Source organism: Phaseolus vulgaris, chromosome 2 (assembly GCF_051622355.1).
Source record: "Phaseolus vulgaris cultivar YP4 chromosome 2, ASM5162235v1, whole genome shotgun sequence".
NCBI lineage: Eukaryota > Viridiplantae > Streptophyta > Magnoliopsida > Fabales > Fabaceae > Phaseolus > Phaseolus vulgaris.
In genome coordinates this window covers 31860448-31878744 of record NC_143499.1, presented here as the reverse complement: position 1 = coordinate 31878744, position 18297 = coordinate 31860448, and the positions used below count along the sequence as shown (strand labels likewise).

General features: G+C 30.0%; 3 protein-coding genes across 3 annotated transcripts; 2 read left to right on the top strand and 1 right to left on the bottom strand.

The window, feature by feature from the left end:
* The first annotated feature begins 1065 nt into the window (after positions 1-1065).
* On the top strand, positions 1066-5019 carry LOC137811480 (PHD finger protein-like protein). Its single transcript, XM_068613261.2, has 6 exons — positions 1066-1396; positions 1586-1716; positions 2543-2701; positions 3141-3401; positions 3946-4611; positions 4759-5019. The coding sequence occupies exons 2-6, from the start codon at positions 1636-1638 to the stop codon at positions 4846-4848; spliced, it is 1257 nt and encodes a 418-aa protein (XP_068469362.1). The 5' UTR covers positions 1066-1396; positions 1586-1635; the 3' UTR covers positions 4849-5019.
* Positions 5020-10610: 5591 nt separating this feature from the next.
* LOC137809372 (uncharacterized) lies at positions 10611-11239 on the top strand. The gene has a single exon (XM_068610495.2). It carries the CDS (start codon positions 10799-10801, stop codon positions 11096-11098), a length of 300 nt encoding a protein of 99 aa, XP_068466596.1. The 5' UTR covers positions 10611-10798; the 3' UTR covers positions 11099-11239.
* Positions 11240-16280: 5041 nt separating this feature from the next.
* Positions 16281-17242, bottom strand: LOC137809371 (uncharacterized). The gene has a single exon (XM_068610494.2). The coding sequence runs from the start codon at positions 17177-17179 to the stop codon at positions 16790-16792; it is 390 nt and encodes a 129-aa protein (XP_068466595.1). The 5' UTR covers positions 17180-17242; the 3' UTR covers positions 16281-16789.
* Positions 17243-18297: the final 1055 nt, after the last annotated feature.

Genomic DNA, 18297 nt, shown 5'->3' with positions numbered 1-18297 from the left:
ACGATCAAATAAAACTTCCACACTCAATATACACAATAAGGCAATTGTTTCCTGCACCCAATCAATTTTGACTGGCACCCAACAAAAATTTTAAAATCCCATTTTGTCCTTGTATTCTTTATTAAGAAAAATGGTGAAAACTGGATATTGGCCTCCAGATGCACAAGTATGAAATGGATTGTTGTTCATTCCAGATATAGAAATCTGTGTAAAAAATTAAGATTTTCAATTTAATATTTCGAACATATATATCCGTAAGACAAAGATGAATTCCAAACGTAAATGACCGTAAGTGGAAAATAGATTCTGGATAAATTTATCCAAATATAAGCAGTGCAGTGCAAACAAGCTTACTTCCGAACATAGACATCCACAGTAAAAAAAATCACACTTCCGGATACCACAAATATGGAACCAACAAAATGATGTCCAAATAACCATATTCGTAGGTCATTAAGCAATTCCGACTAAAAATATCCGGAACGCCTAGGTAAAGAGAAAACTAATCATAATGTGTGTCGTCTTCTCCGGTGACTTTGTTTTTCCGGTGGCTTCGTTGTTTGTCGCCGTCTAACTCCCTCACAGATGATGCCACTTCAATCACCACAACAGTAGACGTCGCTCCTCAGTGAAGGTGAAGCGTCACTGCCTCGGTGAACGGAGAATGCTGCCACAGGGAGAACGCGCACAGAGAATAATGAAAACGACGGTGGGTGGTTGTTGTGTATGTGTTGGGTGCCTGGATTGGGTGTATGGATTGGGTGCACATCCTTAACCTAAGGATATTTTAGTCTTTTCATAAGGAAGATTGGGTGCCGGTCAAAATTGATTGGGTGTAAGAAGAATCTGTCACACAATAATTAGTACTAAATGATTACGTATAACTCATTCTTTTATCTGTAATTATTTATATAATTATACTAGATTATTTATTATTGGTCTTATTAATGATTTAATGTAATTAAGAACTACTACTTAGTGTTTGTAATGATTTCGTTCAGGTTATACGGACCCGATCGGTACCTGAACTAAAAATGTAATGAAATTTAAATTTGAAAATGAACGGGTCTATATGGTAATTTGGAGGGAAGGATGTAATTTGCGAATGAATACTAGTCCGCTCCAAATATTGCTGCATCTATCAGGATATATGGCGGGAAAATGTCCGTATGGTCCTTACTACACAGTACCCAATATAAAAGCCCAAATCCCTTCTCTCACCACATAAATCACTAAACGCACGTATTCCTTTTGCTGTGCTCCTTCTTACTCCAAAGTACCTTTCTCTCTTCGCTCCTCGTCCACCATCGCCGTACAATTTTTCCACAGCTTCAGCCCAACCTGATTCAGCAATTCCAGCACTCACTCCGTTATCGCGTTTCGCTCATAAATTTTGGTGAATTAGTGCCTATTCTGCGCTTTATTTTTTCTCCTATTTTTTCAATTTCGTTTTTGTTTTTCGTGGAATCTAGGGTTTCTTGTTCCGAGGGATCCATGTTTGGTTTTCGCGAGAGGAACCTCTGGCCTTTATACATGCTTATATTTTAGTTTCTCTTCATTAATATCTACCTCTGTTATGTTGTAGGAACGGATCGTGAAGTTACAAAACCGGAAGCGAAGGTTTGAGGATTAGAAATGGACGGTGCATTTGATGAAGAAGGTGAGCCAGCCGTTACAATCGGCGAGTACCTCGATGAAGTTGAGGAACGGGAGCTGGTATGCCATTTCCTACATTTTTGCTTCATATCTATATGCAATGGTGTTATTTGAGATTGTTAATCTGATATAAGTACTTTGCGGCTCGTTTGGTTGATAAACCTATTTTTATGATCTGTGTTACGGACCTACGGTTATGAATTTTGCGTCATAATGTTTTGCTTTTGCAAATTCTGGTGTCGTTACACAATTTGTTGTCCTTTAACCAGTAACATGAACCTGAATAATAAATTAGGGGATTTTGAAATGTCTGCCTGTCTGAGTAACGTGAAAGTCACTTATTAGGGTTTTGGCAATTTTGTGGAGGCATTTATGATTTTGGTTTATAGAGAGATACTGTTAAAGAACGTGCTACCTTGCCTCACCCTGAGATGAGAGGGAAGGTCGATTTGACTCGAATCCTGGACCTGATCTTGAATCCTACACCGGTTAATGATGCGATGGGATAAGTTTTTTTTTCAGAAATGGAATTATTTTGCAATTATCCTTTTTATTCTATTAAGGATTGCTTATGTAGCACAAATATGTTTTTTGATACCAATATTGTATGATGATGATGGTTAGTTTTTCCTACATCTTCTGGATAACTAGAAATTGAGTACGCCAATTCTCCTTAATTATATTGTATTTGGTTCCTTTGTTGGGATAGTCTTCTGTAATCGTGATAGTTTTCAATAGGCAATTGTGATCAGGCAGAAGCTATTCGTTCGACTTAATGCTGACTTCATTGCTGTTATGTTTGGTTATACTTTACTCAGAATGTGGCATGATCGAAATGTTGTCACTTAATAATTGTTTTTTCATTATTTTTTTTTTCAATTCGTAGGAAGCTGATTTAGTTTTAGGGGGTGACGAGGGCAAGGAGTGTACCTTTAACAAAGGATATATGAAAAGGCAGGCAATTTTCTCTTGCCTTACCTGCACCCCAGAGGGGAATGCTGGAGTTTGCACAGCTTGTTCATTGTCATGCCATGATGGTCATCAGGTAGTTTTTTTTTTGGACTATACAATTTTGGATTCCACTACTAAAGATATGAAAATGGATATAGATTTTGTAATAATGTTTACTATTTGACCTGGAATTGTGATAGTAGTACTTGTGTTAGTTAATTCATATGTATGATCTGGTGAGGACAATTGTTGAGAGGAAATTATTATTTGGTTATGTGTTATTTGCACTGGTGAACCCAAGCTATTTAACTCAGGTTTGTAGTTGTTGATTTTTCTTGTACTCTAATTATTTTAACTAGAGTCTGCTGGATCCATGGTTAAGATTAATACATGGTTGATACTGGGACTGATACATTTTATGTGGAATAGCTCAACCTTTACTCATTAGTCTAGTTGAATATAAAACCAATTTAATTGTGTCGATCAATACCCATACTGGTATCGTATGATCTCTTTATTGCTGTGCTTTGAAGATTGTGGAGCTGTGGACAAAAAGAAACTTCAGATGTGATTGTGGGAATTCAAAATTTGGTGAATTCTACTGCAAAATTTGCCCAAATAAAGATGTAGAGAACGCTGGGAATTCATACAATCACAACTTTAAAGGTTCATATTGCACATGTGGTCGTCCTTATCCAGATCCGGATGCTGAAGAACAAGTAGAGATGATACAGTGCTGTCTATGTGAGGACTGGTTTCATGAGGAGCATCTTGGTCTTGAGTCTTCTACTGAGGTTGGTATCTTAGAATGTGGTGTTTTGGCTTCTCTTAATCTTTTTATTTTGTTTTCTTGTACTTGGTGTTGAGTGATATATGTATATGATTATTTGAAATTAAATAATGTAAGGGCTTTTTTTTTGTAAACAGAGTTGCCAGGGTTTAGGTTAATCATACTATCAGTTCCTGCTTATAATAATCCATGCATGTCTAAAACTAAGGTAGATCAATAAGGATGTGAACTTACAGGTTTCCTTTTTTTGTTTTTTAAATGTTGGATGTCCTGCACATCTAATAGGTTTAGGCTTCTGACAATCATTTTGCTGCATGTTTCTGTTGAATGGATTCCTTGTAAAGTAGAAACAGTACTTGAGTTGGACAGTTATAGAGTGTTTTTGCATTTCTTTAAAACACTGTTCTGGACTAACTCTCAACAGAGCTTTATGCTATTTATACTTCTGGTAAATTGGTCTTAAAGAAAATTATATTTGTGAACTGTGATATATCAATAACTCCTTATGTTCTGCACTCTATTTTTCTATTGTTCTTTGTATACATCAGATTCCCAAAGATGAGGAAGGTGAGCCAATGTATGATGAGTTCATATGTAAGGCATGCTCTGAGGTATGTTTCTTTCTAAAACTATATCCTGAAGATATATGGGCAGCTGGAAAGCAGACAGATGCTACTGTCCAAAAGGACAAAGCTGTTTTGGAAGACATGCCTTCAACTTGCCGACCTGAAAAGCCAGTTTGTGAAACTTCATATAATTCTCCTAAAATTGATGAAGTACAAGCTACTGTTGATTCTAAATCTACATCTCTGGGGAAGAGTCTGTCTCAGGAAAAAAATATTAGTAGCAGTATTGTTTCAAATCTTTGCCCAAAAAGCACAAATTTGCACGATAATTGTCTCCTTGGTGTTAACATTGTTGATGCCTCCCCAGTTTTACCTAATAGACCAATGTTCCTTTCCAAAAATTGGAGAGATGCTCTTTGCAAATGCAATAATTGTTTGGAGTTTTACAATAAGAAGCACATAGCTTTTCTACTCGACAAGGAAGACTCAATTGCGGAATATGAGCAAATGGCCAAGCTAAAGAGAGAAGAAAAATTGCAGCAACAAGAGGGTGCTGAGTTAAGCTTTTTTAATAAACTTGGACATGTAGAGAAAGTTGAGATCTTGAAGGGTATTGAAGAGATGAAGGACGGGCTTCGTTCTTTCCTGGTATGTTTCTTGATGTAGCTTAGATTTCTTATATCTTGTTTCTTATAGCTAGAAAGGTAAACCCGAGTTCTATCTATAGGCAAAACATGGCAGGTGCATGGCCTTTTTTAGTTGTGTTGCGATCGACTTTTTTATATTCTGTGACAGGAATCTGCAGACTCGTCAAAGCCCATTACTGCTGCTGATGTCCACCAGTTTTTTGATGAGATAAAGAATAAGCGTCGTCGTGTACAGTGAGTGTTATCTTGGCCGTGTCAATCGAAGCTTTCATCAGACAGTAAAAGAGTTTATTTGTGTTATCTAATGTTCGAAACTAAAGCCTGCATACTTTATGATATTTTATATTACAATGCTCTACTTGTAACAACTTTCCTAATTTACTAGACTCGTTTGGTTCCTCAGGGTTAATTTGCATTTTAACACAAGCCTATAAGACTAGAGTTTCTATCAACAAAAGTTTTTGGTTTTGGTTCATTTATTAAGAAGTTAATACAGACAAAAAAAAACTTAGGGTAATTATGAGTTCCTCGATAATAGTGAAATTAATGCGAATATTCTTAATTATTTTGTTAATTTAGTCTTTATAAAATATAAACGTATATTGTGCATTTTTGTTTAATAGCGCTAGACAAAAACATGACTTGGCTAACAACCTCACAACACTCTTTGGCTTCACTAATCCACTCCACCTTGCCATGGTCGGATGAAGGTATTATGACAACTCCAAAACTCAAGCGTTGACAGGGCGCTTTTATGCTTTCAGTGTTAAAGATGATTTTGGTGTAGAAGGACTTGGTGGAGAAGGTAGTAGAGGCGTGATGACGGAGGAGATACTTCTGCCGTTATGGAGCTGAGTGAGGTATATGGAGTTGAACTCGTTCGTCGATGTTGTGGGTGGTGGTGGAAAATCATGGTGGGGAGTTGTGTGTTGGAGGAAGCCTTTGATATGACGGAGTAGAGGATTGCAGTGGTGGTTAACTTCAGCCTTATAATATCCTTGATAACAAGGACCAACAAAAATATCTTTACACTTTATAGGGTTTAATTTTTGTTATTTTACACATCCAAAACACAATTAACCCAAAAATATATTAAGAAGTTACTTTGAGGGAATGAACAAATAATAAAATGCATGCCCTCTTCAAACATTCCCAAAGCGAGTCCTGTCCTGAAAAAGAGTTGTTTTTAACACTTTCATAGACATTTACGAATTCTGGAGTCATAAGCTTTTTATGCTATAGTTTTGGGATTGAGTGCATGGTTTTTTTCCAAGAATTTTATTTTAATTCAATTTTGTAAAACTGTATTATATGATTTTGAATTATATGGATCATATTTTTAGTTGATGTTACATCTCCATAACCTCATGTATGGGACAAGAAGCATGGATCCAGTAACAATAACTTAAAAAAAATGTCGATTCAAGGAGCACATTTAAACATGTCATTTCTACTAATACATTTACTTCGTGTTTAGATGAAAATTTGTCAAATGATAGAATTTTAAATGTGGAGTAATCTAATTGTAAGCAATTAAATTCCAATCAATTATAAAATCACTTGTTTTGATTATAAAGTTTGGCAAATATTTCCATTGAAATTTGAAACAAATATAAATTTTGTTCTCATGATTTCCTTTTCTATCCTCATGCACTCTGTTGTGATGTGCATCACAACCACGAATCCCAGAATTGCGACAACAATTTAAGGACAAAGCTTGAGTCCTTCAAAAGTTTCAACAAAACCCAAGTTATCTTCTGCTAAGGAAAGAATGCTCAATCACAATCGCTTATAGTCATCGACGGTGGTGGTGATGCCAAAGGTTGTTCACAGTGTTGGTTGCAACTCAATGGATGGGATGCTCATCGAATGAAGGTGTGATGTTGGAACTGAAATTTGAATGACTACACCTTCTCAACCATTAAGCAAACTTGCTTTTCCTCCGATTAAATAAGATATGTTTTCTTTCTTTTCATTTCCTCTTATATTAAATGACATACATTAACATTTTTTCTCCCTTTCGTTTTTTTACTTTTCTTTTAATTTATTTCCAAAATCAAACATACACTAAATACGTTGACAATTCTGTAATACTGTACCACTGCATTCTTCTTCTTATTTCTCTTTTACAATACTCTGCGCCCTTTATTAAATGGCTAAGAAAATTTCTTTTGTTTGAAAAAGAGCTTAGCCAACAACTCTTTCTGAGACCCATGTGAACAACCACAACCGATCTCCAGCAATAATTGAAAATTGAATTTCGTCCGTCATCAATGAGGCCACCGTAGCAGTGTAGTCCGTTTGGCATAATAACATACTGAGCTGGACCTTCCCTTAGGCGTAGACGGTGCCAAACCATAAACATTAAATTAACTTTTTAATCATAACGTTTTCAAACGAATTTTTTTAATATATCACATTTGACCAAAACCAAATTAAAATAAAACTTTACCTCCTCACAGTTGTATAAGTAACAAAATGCATGTAGTGAGTTAAATTAGGTGATGAGGATCAGCTATTTCAAAACTCCATTATCCTTCTAAAGGTAATAAGATGATTAAAAAATAAGTCAATTTAAAAAAAAAATAAAAATAGGAACGTACATTAATATTGTAGGATTTTTATTACCAACGTTGTCTTTTTTTTTTACTTTGTTGTCTCTTGGAAACTACATATTTAAGCTGTGTCTGTTTCAAAGTGCAGAAAAACAAAAAATTATTGTTGTCAATGAAAAGCAAAGAAAATCACATAATGACACGCTAATAAAAAAAATTTCTTCGCAAAACTTTCTTTTCCAAGGTGAAAAAAGTTATATATATATATATATTAATTTTCATTTATTTTTTATTTTAAACTTAAATTATGATTATGTGACATTATTTTAAATAATTATAATTATTTAAAATATAATTATTATTTAAATAAAAAATATAAACATTATAAAAAAATTATTATTATAAAAAACATAATTAATCATATTATATATAATAAATTATAAATATAAATAATAATAAAAATAATTATATTTATAATAATTAAAAAAATTATATTTTTAATAATTAAAAAAATTATATAATAATTATATTAATTAAAAAAAGTAAAGTTAAAAATAATAATTTTATTTAATATAAAAAATATTTTTTTATCAAATATTTATAATTATAAATATTTAAATAATATTTTAATTAAAAATAATTTATAAATAAATATATCAAATTAGTTTTTAAATATAAGGATAAATTTATAAACTTATATTTTTATTAATTAAAAAATATATAATTTTAATCACACTCATCACATCATTTTTTATAAAAAAATTTCACACTTTCCACTCTATTTACCTTAATCCAAATCTCCTAACTTTCTTTACACTTTCCTTTCAAATTATCACAAATTCACTTTCTCATTTTCACTTCCTAATCCAAACAAAGTCTTAAAGAAAAAAATTGTTTGTATTTTTTTTTCTGTTTATACTTCTAATCTTCTAATGTAATTGTTTAATTTCTTTTTATGTTTAATTTGATTTAGTTTCCTGCTTTAAATATATATATATATATATATATATTTATTTTTTTTTATGTGATGACGTAGAAATTTTATTGATTTTTGTTAATGTTTTTGACATTGGATATTGTCTTTCATTTTGGATTTTTTAATCTGAATTTGTGATTCGAAAAAATAACAAAATCGATACTCACAGTTCAATGAAACAAGAAATGGAGATAAAAACGAAACCAAATCTTTACATTTTGTTGCCACAACCAAAAACTGAACTACACATTCAAATAGCAAAGTGTCGTGATATATTAAAACCAAAGATTAGGTTGCGCCTTGGGATTCGAAAAATATTTAATTTGAATGTGGGTTTCAGTTGCGGAGTTGGAAATTTTGGAGAAATTTCATCGATTTTTGTGAATATTTTTGGCATTGGGTATTTTGATTTGTCCTCCATTTGGGATTTTAGTATCTGCATTATTTGTGATTTGAGTTTGGAGTTTCGTTTTAGTTGTGGCATCAGAATTTGTAAAGATTTGGTTTCATTTATGTCTCTATTTCTTTTTTTTAATTGTGAGTATGGAGTTTTCTAGCATTGTATAGTGACATTTTTGTCTTTTGGTTATGCGATTCTTTACCACACTGACGTGGAAAAACAATATTTAATTTGAATGTGGGTTCTAGTAGCGGAGAAATTCCATCAACTTTTGCTAATGTTTTTGGCATGAGTATTTCAATTTGCCCTTGAGATTTTTGGAGTTTAGTATCTGCATTTAGAATTTGAGTGGGGAGTTCTATTTTTGGTTGTGTTATCATAATTTGCAAAGATTTGATTTCGTCGGTGGGGATTTTTAGGGTTATATATTGGTGCATTTTTGTCTTGTTGTCAAGGAAACATTTTCGTTACAATAAACTCTCCTAAACAATCTAAATGACGTAGAAGCCTTCATTTTGAACTTCAACATTGAGCAATTTGTGCGGACAATTTCCAAACATGCAGATAATAATCTCGTAGGATGAGAATACAAAATACAAGTACAATTGTAATTAACTTCAAAATTATTCTTGTAAATTACCAATTTAATTCTTAAGTCATTTTTCTCTTGGTGCAATATTATGTTCGATACTGATATGCTCTCTTGGTACAATTACTGGTCAGTGTGTTCAAATTTTGTGTATTCTGGAGAAGTTGAGGACACTGCGATTTCGTGGTGGTAACCTAAATCTCTGGTCCAGATTTGGCCATTGGCTGAACCCAACACGAACATAAACTTTGTCAACGGAGATTTTAAGGCAGAGGACAAGAGTAGGTTTTGTGGATCCTGTCCGCGTCAGGAATAGGATTGTGTGCATGTGTTTCTATAGTTTATTACTATTATCATCAAATATTTTAAACTAAACTACTCATGTCTCACCTAAACCTTAGAGCTGTCATTAGCTCATATTTGTTTTTCTTTTCACATAAAAAAAATATCAAGCAGGTTATTAAAAGAAAATATATGAAATTAACTAATGATAAGTGTGTGAATCTAGTGCATTGATTCAATTTTCTAAAATATGTTTTTTTTAATGTCAAAATATAATTTATGGAAATGAAATATAGACAAAGAAGGTATAGATAGTAAATGAAATTGGTTGTACAATTGCAGACGTTTCGGTTATCTCCTCGCTCATTTCTTAAAGTTTTTCTTCCTCAAGTGCTATTGGTGCTTGGTCGATGTTGATTTGGAAAAGGTACTATAACAATCAAATAAATATATTTGTAACGGATTAAAATGTACCTTACACATTCGCAAAAGGTGGTTTATTTACATTGTTGGTCTTCAACTTTGGTTGTGATGGACTAAATATCAGTTGTCCACTGATGTGCGTCATGATCTCTTGTTTATAGGGAGATATATTAGTATATAGGTATGTTGGTGTATCTAAAGAATATTTTAATCATTTTTTAGTTAATTTGTATTTAACTTATTTGTCGAAGATAATTTTTGCATAATCCAAAACATGAACATGACTCATAAAAGACTTTTATAAATGTCGTTGATGTCATTTAATAAGTGCCTTAAAATATTCTTTGAAATGATCGGTTGATCGGTCATCAAAACCGAAACTGACTCTTACGGTTCTGGACTGGACTGGTGGTACAATTTGTAAATGTTTAGGAATAGATGTAGAATTGCATAGTACATTTGAATACCCTAGAGATCCTAAACCATTACACAGAAGAAGAAAAAAAAAATTAACCTTTCCACAAATTGGTTCTCCAGACAAATAAATAATTGAAATGTCAAGGTCACCGGCAGCAGCCCCAATTATTGAGTTTATATTTAGTTACAGTTTTTTAACGTGTTAAGTTTTCTACAATGAAACTTTGACAAATGGGAAAACATCGATAATAATAATAGTACGTTGAAACAGAGACCAAACTATTAATTTAACTCTAATCAAGTAACGTAACGCGTCACTCTCACAGCAAAAACAAAAGAAGAAGAAGAATATGTATATAACATACAAGATTTTGGGTAGAGTCTAGTAGTGTCTACACAATATCCGTGAACCCCATTCGCTCAGAATCCGTGAACCAGATTTTGTTCATTTGTTAAATAGGTAGCTGAGTTGAAGTTTGTTTCTTTGGGCTCTTACATTGTAGCTGTTCTTTGGAATCTGCCAAGAACCTTGCAGATTCAAAAATCATGGGGAACTGCATGGAGACACAACGAGATGGTGCAGAGGAGAAGCAAGAAGAAGAGGAAGAAAGAGGAAGAAGATTTGTGAAGGTGAAGGAGAGTGAAGGGAAGAATGGTGTGAGCATGAAAGTTGTGGTGACAAAGGAGGAGCTGAAATGGCTGATAGTTGAACTGCAGGAGAAAAAGGGAATGAGGTTGGAGGAAATGGTGGCAGAGATAGAAAGAGGGAGAGAAGAGAAAGTTGAGGGATGGAAACCTTCCTTGGATAGCATCATGGAGGCTCCTGAAATGCTTCAAATGCCTTAGCCTCACCACAACTTCCTCTGTAAATTCATCCATTTTTTCTTCTGCCATTGTTTAGTCTACTCAAATATGAACTAAGGGTTTTCGTTTGTTTTTCTTTTACTTTGATTTTCGTTACATTTATTGCAATAGATCTTCCTGGTAGATGGTGTGATGCTGTTTGATGTTTTCTGGTGTTAGGTTCTCTATTCATTCCAATATATAACTCTTTTTTTTTCTAAAATTTTAATTTCTATATGAAATTAAAAAAATATATCTTTTTCTTATAATATCAATTAGAATTAGGTTGTCAATGTATGATGTCTCTTCTGATTTACACTTTCTTAGTTTGTGCCAACTTAAATGAATTTTTTTATCCCAATATCACTATTAAAAATCAATTTTACAAAAAAAAATTATTAGTTTTTATATTAATTAAATTAGATATTACTTTTAGAGACTAAAAAAACTATGTATCTAAATTAATTTTTATTATTCCTAAATAGTTTCTGAATTATATCTAATTAGCTACTTAAGTTTTTAGTTACTAATTATTTAGATTCTAAAGTTAATATCTAAAATTTTGATATATCTAATTAGATACCAATTTAGAAATTATAATTTAAATATCAATAATTTTTTATAATATCTAATTTTATCAATATAATAACTAATCATTTATGATTTCTAAGATTCATTTCTATTTAATAATTTTATTGTAATAAAAAAATAGTGAATCGTTATTCATAATAAGAATATTATCCCCGTAAATGTCTCCTATGATAAAATTATCATTTGAGATCTATCCTTTTCTCTTATATATATTTTATAATTTTATAATAATAAAATATTATATTTAAATAACAAAATTTAAAATAAATAAAATATTAGTATTTATATGATTGTTAGATGGCACTATAAAATATAAAAGTTCTCAAGCTATTATGATGTGTTTATTTAACTTTCCATTTATGATTTTATATTTAAATTTTATTCAAAAATAGTTTCTTAATTTGTATAAATTTTCAAGTTCATGCGCACTATTAGCACACTTATATAAAATTAAAAATGCGAATAATAAGTTTTTTTTAATTTCTTGCTATAAAAAACACACTCCTTTCTTTAATAACAAATACTAAAATCACTTTTTTTTCCTTTTCTTTTTATGATATTTTAGTGCTTGAGAGAAAAAGACCAAGAGAGAAAAATAATTTCTCCTTTAGAATTCTCTTTATAATTATTTTTCCTATTGTTATTGTTTTCTATTTTGAAGAAGAATATTATAATATTTTTCCTTTAATAAAACAATATTACTATCTATTATTTGTTTTTCTAATATTTTAATTTTTTATTTTAGTTGTTTAGTTATGATTTTTTATGTTGCTATAATAATATTACATATATAATACTTAAATTAAACTTTAAATCTGAAAAATCATAAACTTTGATTTGATTTTTCTTTAAGTTGAATTTCTAAGGAATGATATATAATTAATATTTAAAATCATAATTATCAATTAGTTTAATTTCTTTAATAATTAAACTATCATCTTAACATCTAATTAAAATAATATTAATGCTTCATAGCTTCTTTTTCATAATTTGAAATACTAAACTAATGCTAGTTATTGTCACAATGTTTTATTACAGTATTATCATGAAATTCGATTATTTCAACTATAATTGAATAGTAACAAATAACATTTTATATAAGTTTTCTTTAATATGAAACTTCATAATATGATTATTTTTAATTATTCTGAACTTCTTGCTATTTGAGTAGTTAACTATATCATAATATATTTATAATAATTTTGTAATGCCTTTTTAATATAAAGACAGTTTAAGTAAACTAATTAACAGGCCCAACTAGGTTTTAAGAAAGAAAAAAGGGCTTTAACAGATGGCAACTTCTTCCTGCAACTCATCATTTCCAGAGAAGAATGTTTTGCCCCTTTAAAAAATATTTCTGGATTGTTCTTTCCAAAATATTTCCGAAACATCTTTTCTGGAATATGTTTTATGAATTCCGGATTTATCAATTTGGAAATTAAAAAAAATGTGTTATGGAAAAAGTGTTCTGCAATTATTTTTTGTCTTCCAAATTTCTATTTTAGAAATACTTTTGCTTACGGAAACATTATTCCAAAAATACCTAAAACTGTAAAGGATAATTTTAGTATTTTTGACAATTGTAGGGGTGTAAGAAGAAATTGACTCAACAGATCAATAGAATGGCATTGGTTGCTGCACCCCTGACATTTTTTACATGCACCCAACCAACTTTGAATTTTTTAAATTGTTTTCTAACTGAAAATTCAAAATTAAAACATATTTTATGAAAAATAAAATTCAGAATACTTTTTGTGATTTGGAATAAAATTGAAAAATTAAGATCTCATTACGAAAAAGCAAATCCAAAATAAAAAAATATAATTCAGAAACGTATTTTAGAAAAGAAATTCCGAAAACGTATTCCAAAATTGAAGTATTATGAAAAATCAAATTTAAAAATATAATGTATTTCGAAACATACCTTCTCTCTTTTAAAAACTAAAAAGGTCATTTTTGTCATACAAAGAGGTGTATGTAAAAAACATTGGATGCGGGAAGTAATTGCCTCATTACAACTAATATGGGCCTTACACTTTTTAAACACATTTAGAACTAATATTTTATGACAGCTTCTTTCTGCACCTCATGGCTTTTTCCGGCCCATACTAAAAAGCACATTTACTATTATACTATTTAATAAAAAATATTAAAAAATAAAATATAACTTTAACTTAATTTAATTTAACTTACTTTCACTTTGTCTTCCTTTCTCCTTCACTCCCAGCACCGCACACCCCCATCCATCTCCCACCTCCTTCAACCTTTCTCCTTCTAAAATTCTCCTTCTCTAAAAGCTTCTATTCCTTCTAAAACTCTCATTTTTCATTGTCATCTTCATTTACATCATTTACAGGTTAGTAATTTCACTTTTTTTAATTTTGATGTGAAATGTGATAAAAGGCACAGTGTAGTCTCGTAACCATTCACACAAATAGTTACCAGATTTGGTATTGAATTACGTAATACGGTGGATTTAAGTTAGGTTCCGGATTACATAATCCGATTGATTTTTAATCAGGTTATGGATTACGTAATCCAATGGATTTTAGTTAGGTTTCGAATTACCTAATTCGGTAGGTGTTAGGTTTTCAACCAATTCTGGATTACATAATCCAGTAAAGTTTAGTGTTTAATAAGTTTCGGATTACATAATTCATTAATAACAACATTTTAGTTAGGAATCCGAATTATGTAATCTGGTAGGTTTATCCAATTAAGTTCTTCATCGCATAATCCAGAAGTTGCATATTTTGTGCTAAGTAATCCACAAAGTTGGTTTTGATTTTTGTGTTTTTTTATATTTTATATTATGTACTATAGTTATTATCACCACCGTAGTTAGCATCACAGTGCACGACCTCAAGCACCACAACCGGCACCCCACCACCACAGCAAGCACTTTCTTTTTCACTCGTGCACAAAATTATAACAAAACTTTTATTTTTATTTCTTTTAAGTGAAGGATAATTTTAGTATTTTAAAAGTTTATGGAGGTGGGGAAGAAACCATAGAGGTGCATGAAGAAGCTGTCATATTTTATACATATTTTTCAATATGGTTGTCCTTTTCATATAAAATTCTTAAAAGATTTGTAATTAATGTTCTAATCCACTGTTCTAAACAATAAAAGTGTAGACATTTAGTGATGTGGGTGCAAGTAACGTGGTAACGGATGAGAAATAGAGACGTAATAAATGCTAATAATAATAACTTTAAATGGGGTAGATGGAATTTAAGCAGTGTCCATTGATGATAGGACCAGCACACATGGACATGCGTCATCAATTAAAACTTCAAACTTACAAATTTTGTATTTTATCTTCTTTTTCTCTGCAAATTATCCAAAAAGCAATTTCCTAAATTGCCACTCTGCGATTTCAATACAAAATTATTACAACCAAATTGTAAGTTGTTCAAGGTGTCTGTTTATCATTGCTTGCACTTTTCTAGTCAACGCAAGTTTGTGTAGCTTTTCGTGAAGGTAATTTGCTAACGCTTTAGTCAAGCTTAAAAGTTGCAGTCATAACTTTAACCATATTTCATATTCATTATATAATATAAATATTTCATAATATATAAAAAGAGAGCCTAAAAGTAATTTTATAAACCGTAAGATAAAATTTAGTTATATCTAAATTTAATAATATCATCTAAATTCTATTGGTAAGATCCAGTTCAATTTAATAATATCATAAAAGATATACAGTGTTATGAACCAAATTTGATATCGCGTATAAATAAACTGTTTATAATATTTATATTTAAAGAAATTAATGTCATATCAACATAAAAAAAAGATTTTGAATAATCAATCTTAAATAGAAAACAACATTTATTATTGAATTAGGTCAATAACAATATCAATACAAAAGAAGGTGGAAATTTTAGTATATATAAGAGAATACATCAGAAAGAAAGATAAATTATACACTAACTAAAAAAACACATATTTTTTATTACACGAATATTCAAGATTTGAGATTATCAACACTCTCATATGTAACACTATTATAAAAAAAATATTGATTTTTATCAAACCATCCACCACCATGAATCACTCATATATATATATATAAATATGTAATCTCATCAAGAGTTTTCAAGTTTTTATTAGATTGGTAATTTTCTCTATTCTGTGATGTTGAAAACTTAGCTATGCGACAGCAGATATCTAAAATTAGAACAAGGAGATTATCAAGTTAAAGAGTAAACTTTTTGCTTAATCAAAGGAAAAAATGAAGAATATATATTTTTTTTGCAATGCTAAACCGAATTTCATAAAGAAAACAGATTCTCACAAGAGATGGATCAAAATCTGAAAAACTCTTGGTCTTAGAACAAAAACGAAGAATAAACTCTTAAATTTGTTTTTATTGAGAACTTAATAAAGGGTTCTGACACCAGTGAAACAAGTGTTTCAGGGTAATAATGTTAAAAACGTTGTTTACCCTTTCACTTATGGCTTTTTGCTTCGTAGGGTTGCATTGCATATATGTTACTAAAGCGAATGAAACAAAAAGAGAAGAAGGCCAAGAAACATAAAGAACCTATTGAATTTTCCAATAAAGAAAAATGAAAGAAGAGAACAACATAAAAGAAGCCAATACCTTATTATACAATCTCAGAAAGAAGAGAGAAAATACAAAAATACAAGTTTATATAAACCCAACCAAAACATTCAAAGTCCTATTAATACAATATTATCAGTAATCTGTACAGAAGGAAAGACCTAACTTAAACTTTGTTGATCTCAGTAAACTCAGCACCATGCATATATAACTGCATCACCTCAATTTGCTGCATGTATCTTCTCATGGTCTTGTCTTCATCAAGAAAAGCATGCATATAATTAAACTTCAGAATTTAACATATATGTATATCTCTAGCGTCATGAATCGAGCCTCTGATAGAGATTTCAGTATATATTAAAAGAGACACACCAGAAAGAAAACACTCAATTAATACTATACTTATTTTTTCTGCGCCTGAATCTTGTAAGTTTGAGATCATCATTACTCTTGTCTGAAACATTGATAATTGTGAAAAATATAACAGATGAATTTTATGGTTGGTGTAAAGTAAAAGTATAACAGATGAATTTTATGGTTGGTGTAAAGTAGACACAACCCTAACTCGGTCTAGTGGGAGAGCTACAAGCTCACGTGCAACATCCTTGAACTCGAGAACTCCTCCTTCTCTGCATTTTGACAGCAACCGAGCAGCTTCTTCCTTTGTCATCTTTACCTTCACTCTGATCGTTTCTTTTCCTCCTGATTCATTATCACTGCACCTTCCTTGCACCACCTTCTTCTCTTTCATCTCTTCTCCAAAAATGGAAGCTTCTGAATCTGCGAAACGGACACTTTTCTTCACTTTCTTGCTTTCCCCTGAAGATTTCTTTCTGTTAATTAACTCGTCTCTGTACACTGCCTCCGTGACTTTGAGTTGTTGTTCTACTTTTCCATTGAGGCACGCAAACATGGTGTTCATCGTGTTAAGGATGTGATCAGAGGTAGCAGAGAGAGATCAGAGGAAGATGGCTACTGGGAGAAGTGGAACCTGGATTTAATTTATAGCTATTTTTCCAATCAAAATTTTAAACTTTAATTATTTATTATTTAGATCTAAATTTGATAGTAAAAATATTGATAATTAATTAATACTAATTAAGAAATTATTTATTAATAAAAAAAGTTATTTAAAAATTAATAATTAATATTTTAATAATTAATTATTTAAATTCTAAATTTATAATAGTAAATATATTGATATAATTAAATATTAATTTTAAAATTATTTATCAATAATAAAAACTAATTTAGAAATAACTATTGTTTTATCTAATATCTAATTTAGTAAATATAATAATTAATTATTTTTTATATGTAAAGTTGATTTTTATTTGATAATCTTTTTAGTGTTTTTTTATGGATAGTAATTTATGATTAAGTAATATTATATTTCCTCTGTTTTTGTTTGTGTGTGGATTAAGTATTTTCATAATTATTTAAATCAATTTTATTTCAAAATAATTTTATTTATTTATTAATAGTTATATAATAGGAGTGAGATGTCGATTGACTTGTCCTACTCATCATGCATTTAGTTTGCAAAAAAAAAAGGATGAGCTGGCTTTAAAAAAAAAGTCTTTTATAATTTGTTGTTTTAAAATTTAAATATCTTATTAAAAAATAAAATTTATTATAAATATAACAATTAAGAAACTTAAGAACTATTTACGACGAATAAACAATGGAGAAAAAATATTATGTACCAATCCAAAATTTAAAAAAATTACAAAATTTTACACAACTTGTTTACCTATATTAAATGTTTTGTTTGTTATCCACTTCTTTTTAAACACTAAAAAAAAATCATTACATAAATTTTTTTTTATAAACTTAAAAAAAATTATTGATATTTAAAATAATTTATTATAATAAAAATTTATAAAATAATTTATAAATTGGTATATTAAGATTTTAGCAGCTAATAATAACGTATATTCTTCTAAATTAATCTTGACTAATATGTTAGAGACTAACCTAGAATCTAAAATATTAATATTTAAAACTTTGATAGTTAATTTAAAAATTATTTTATAATTT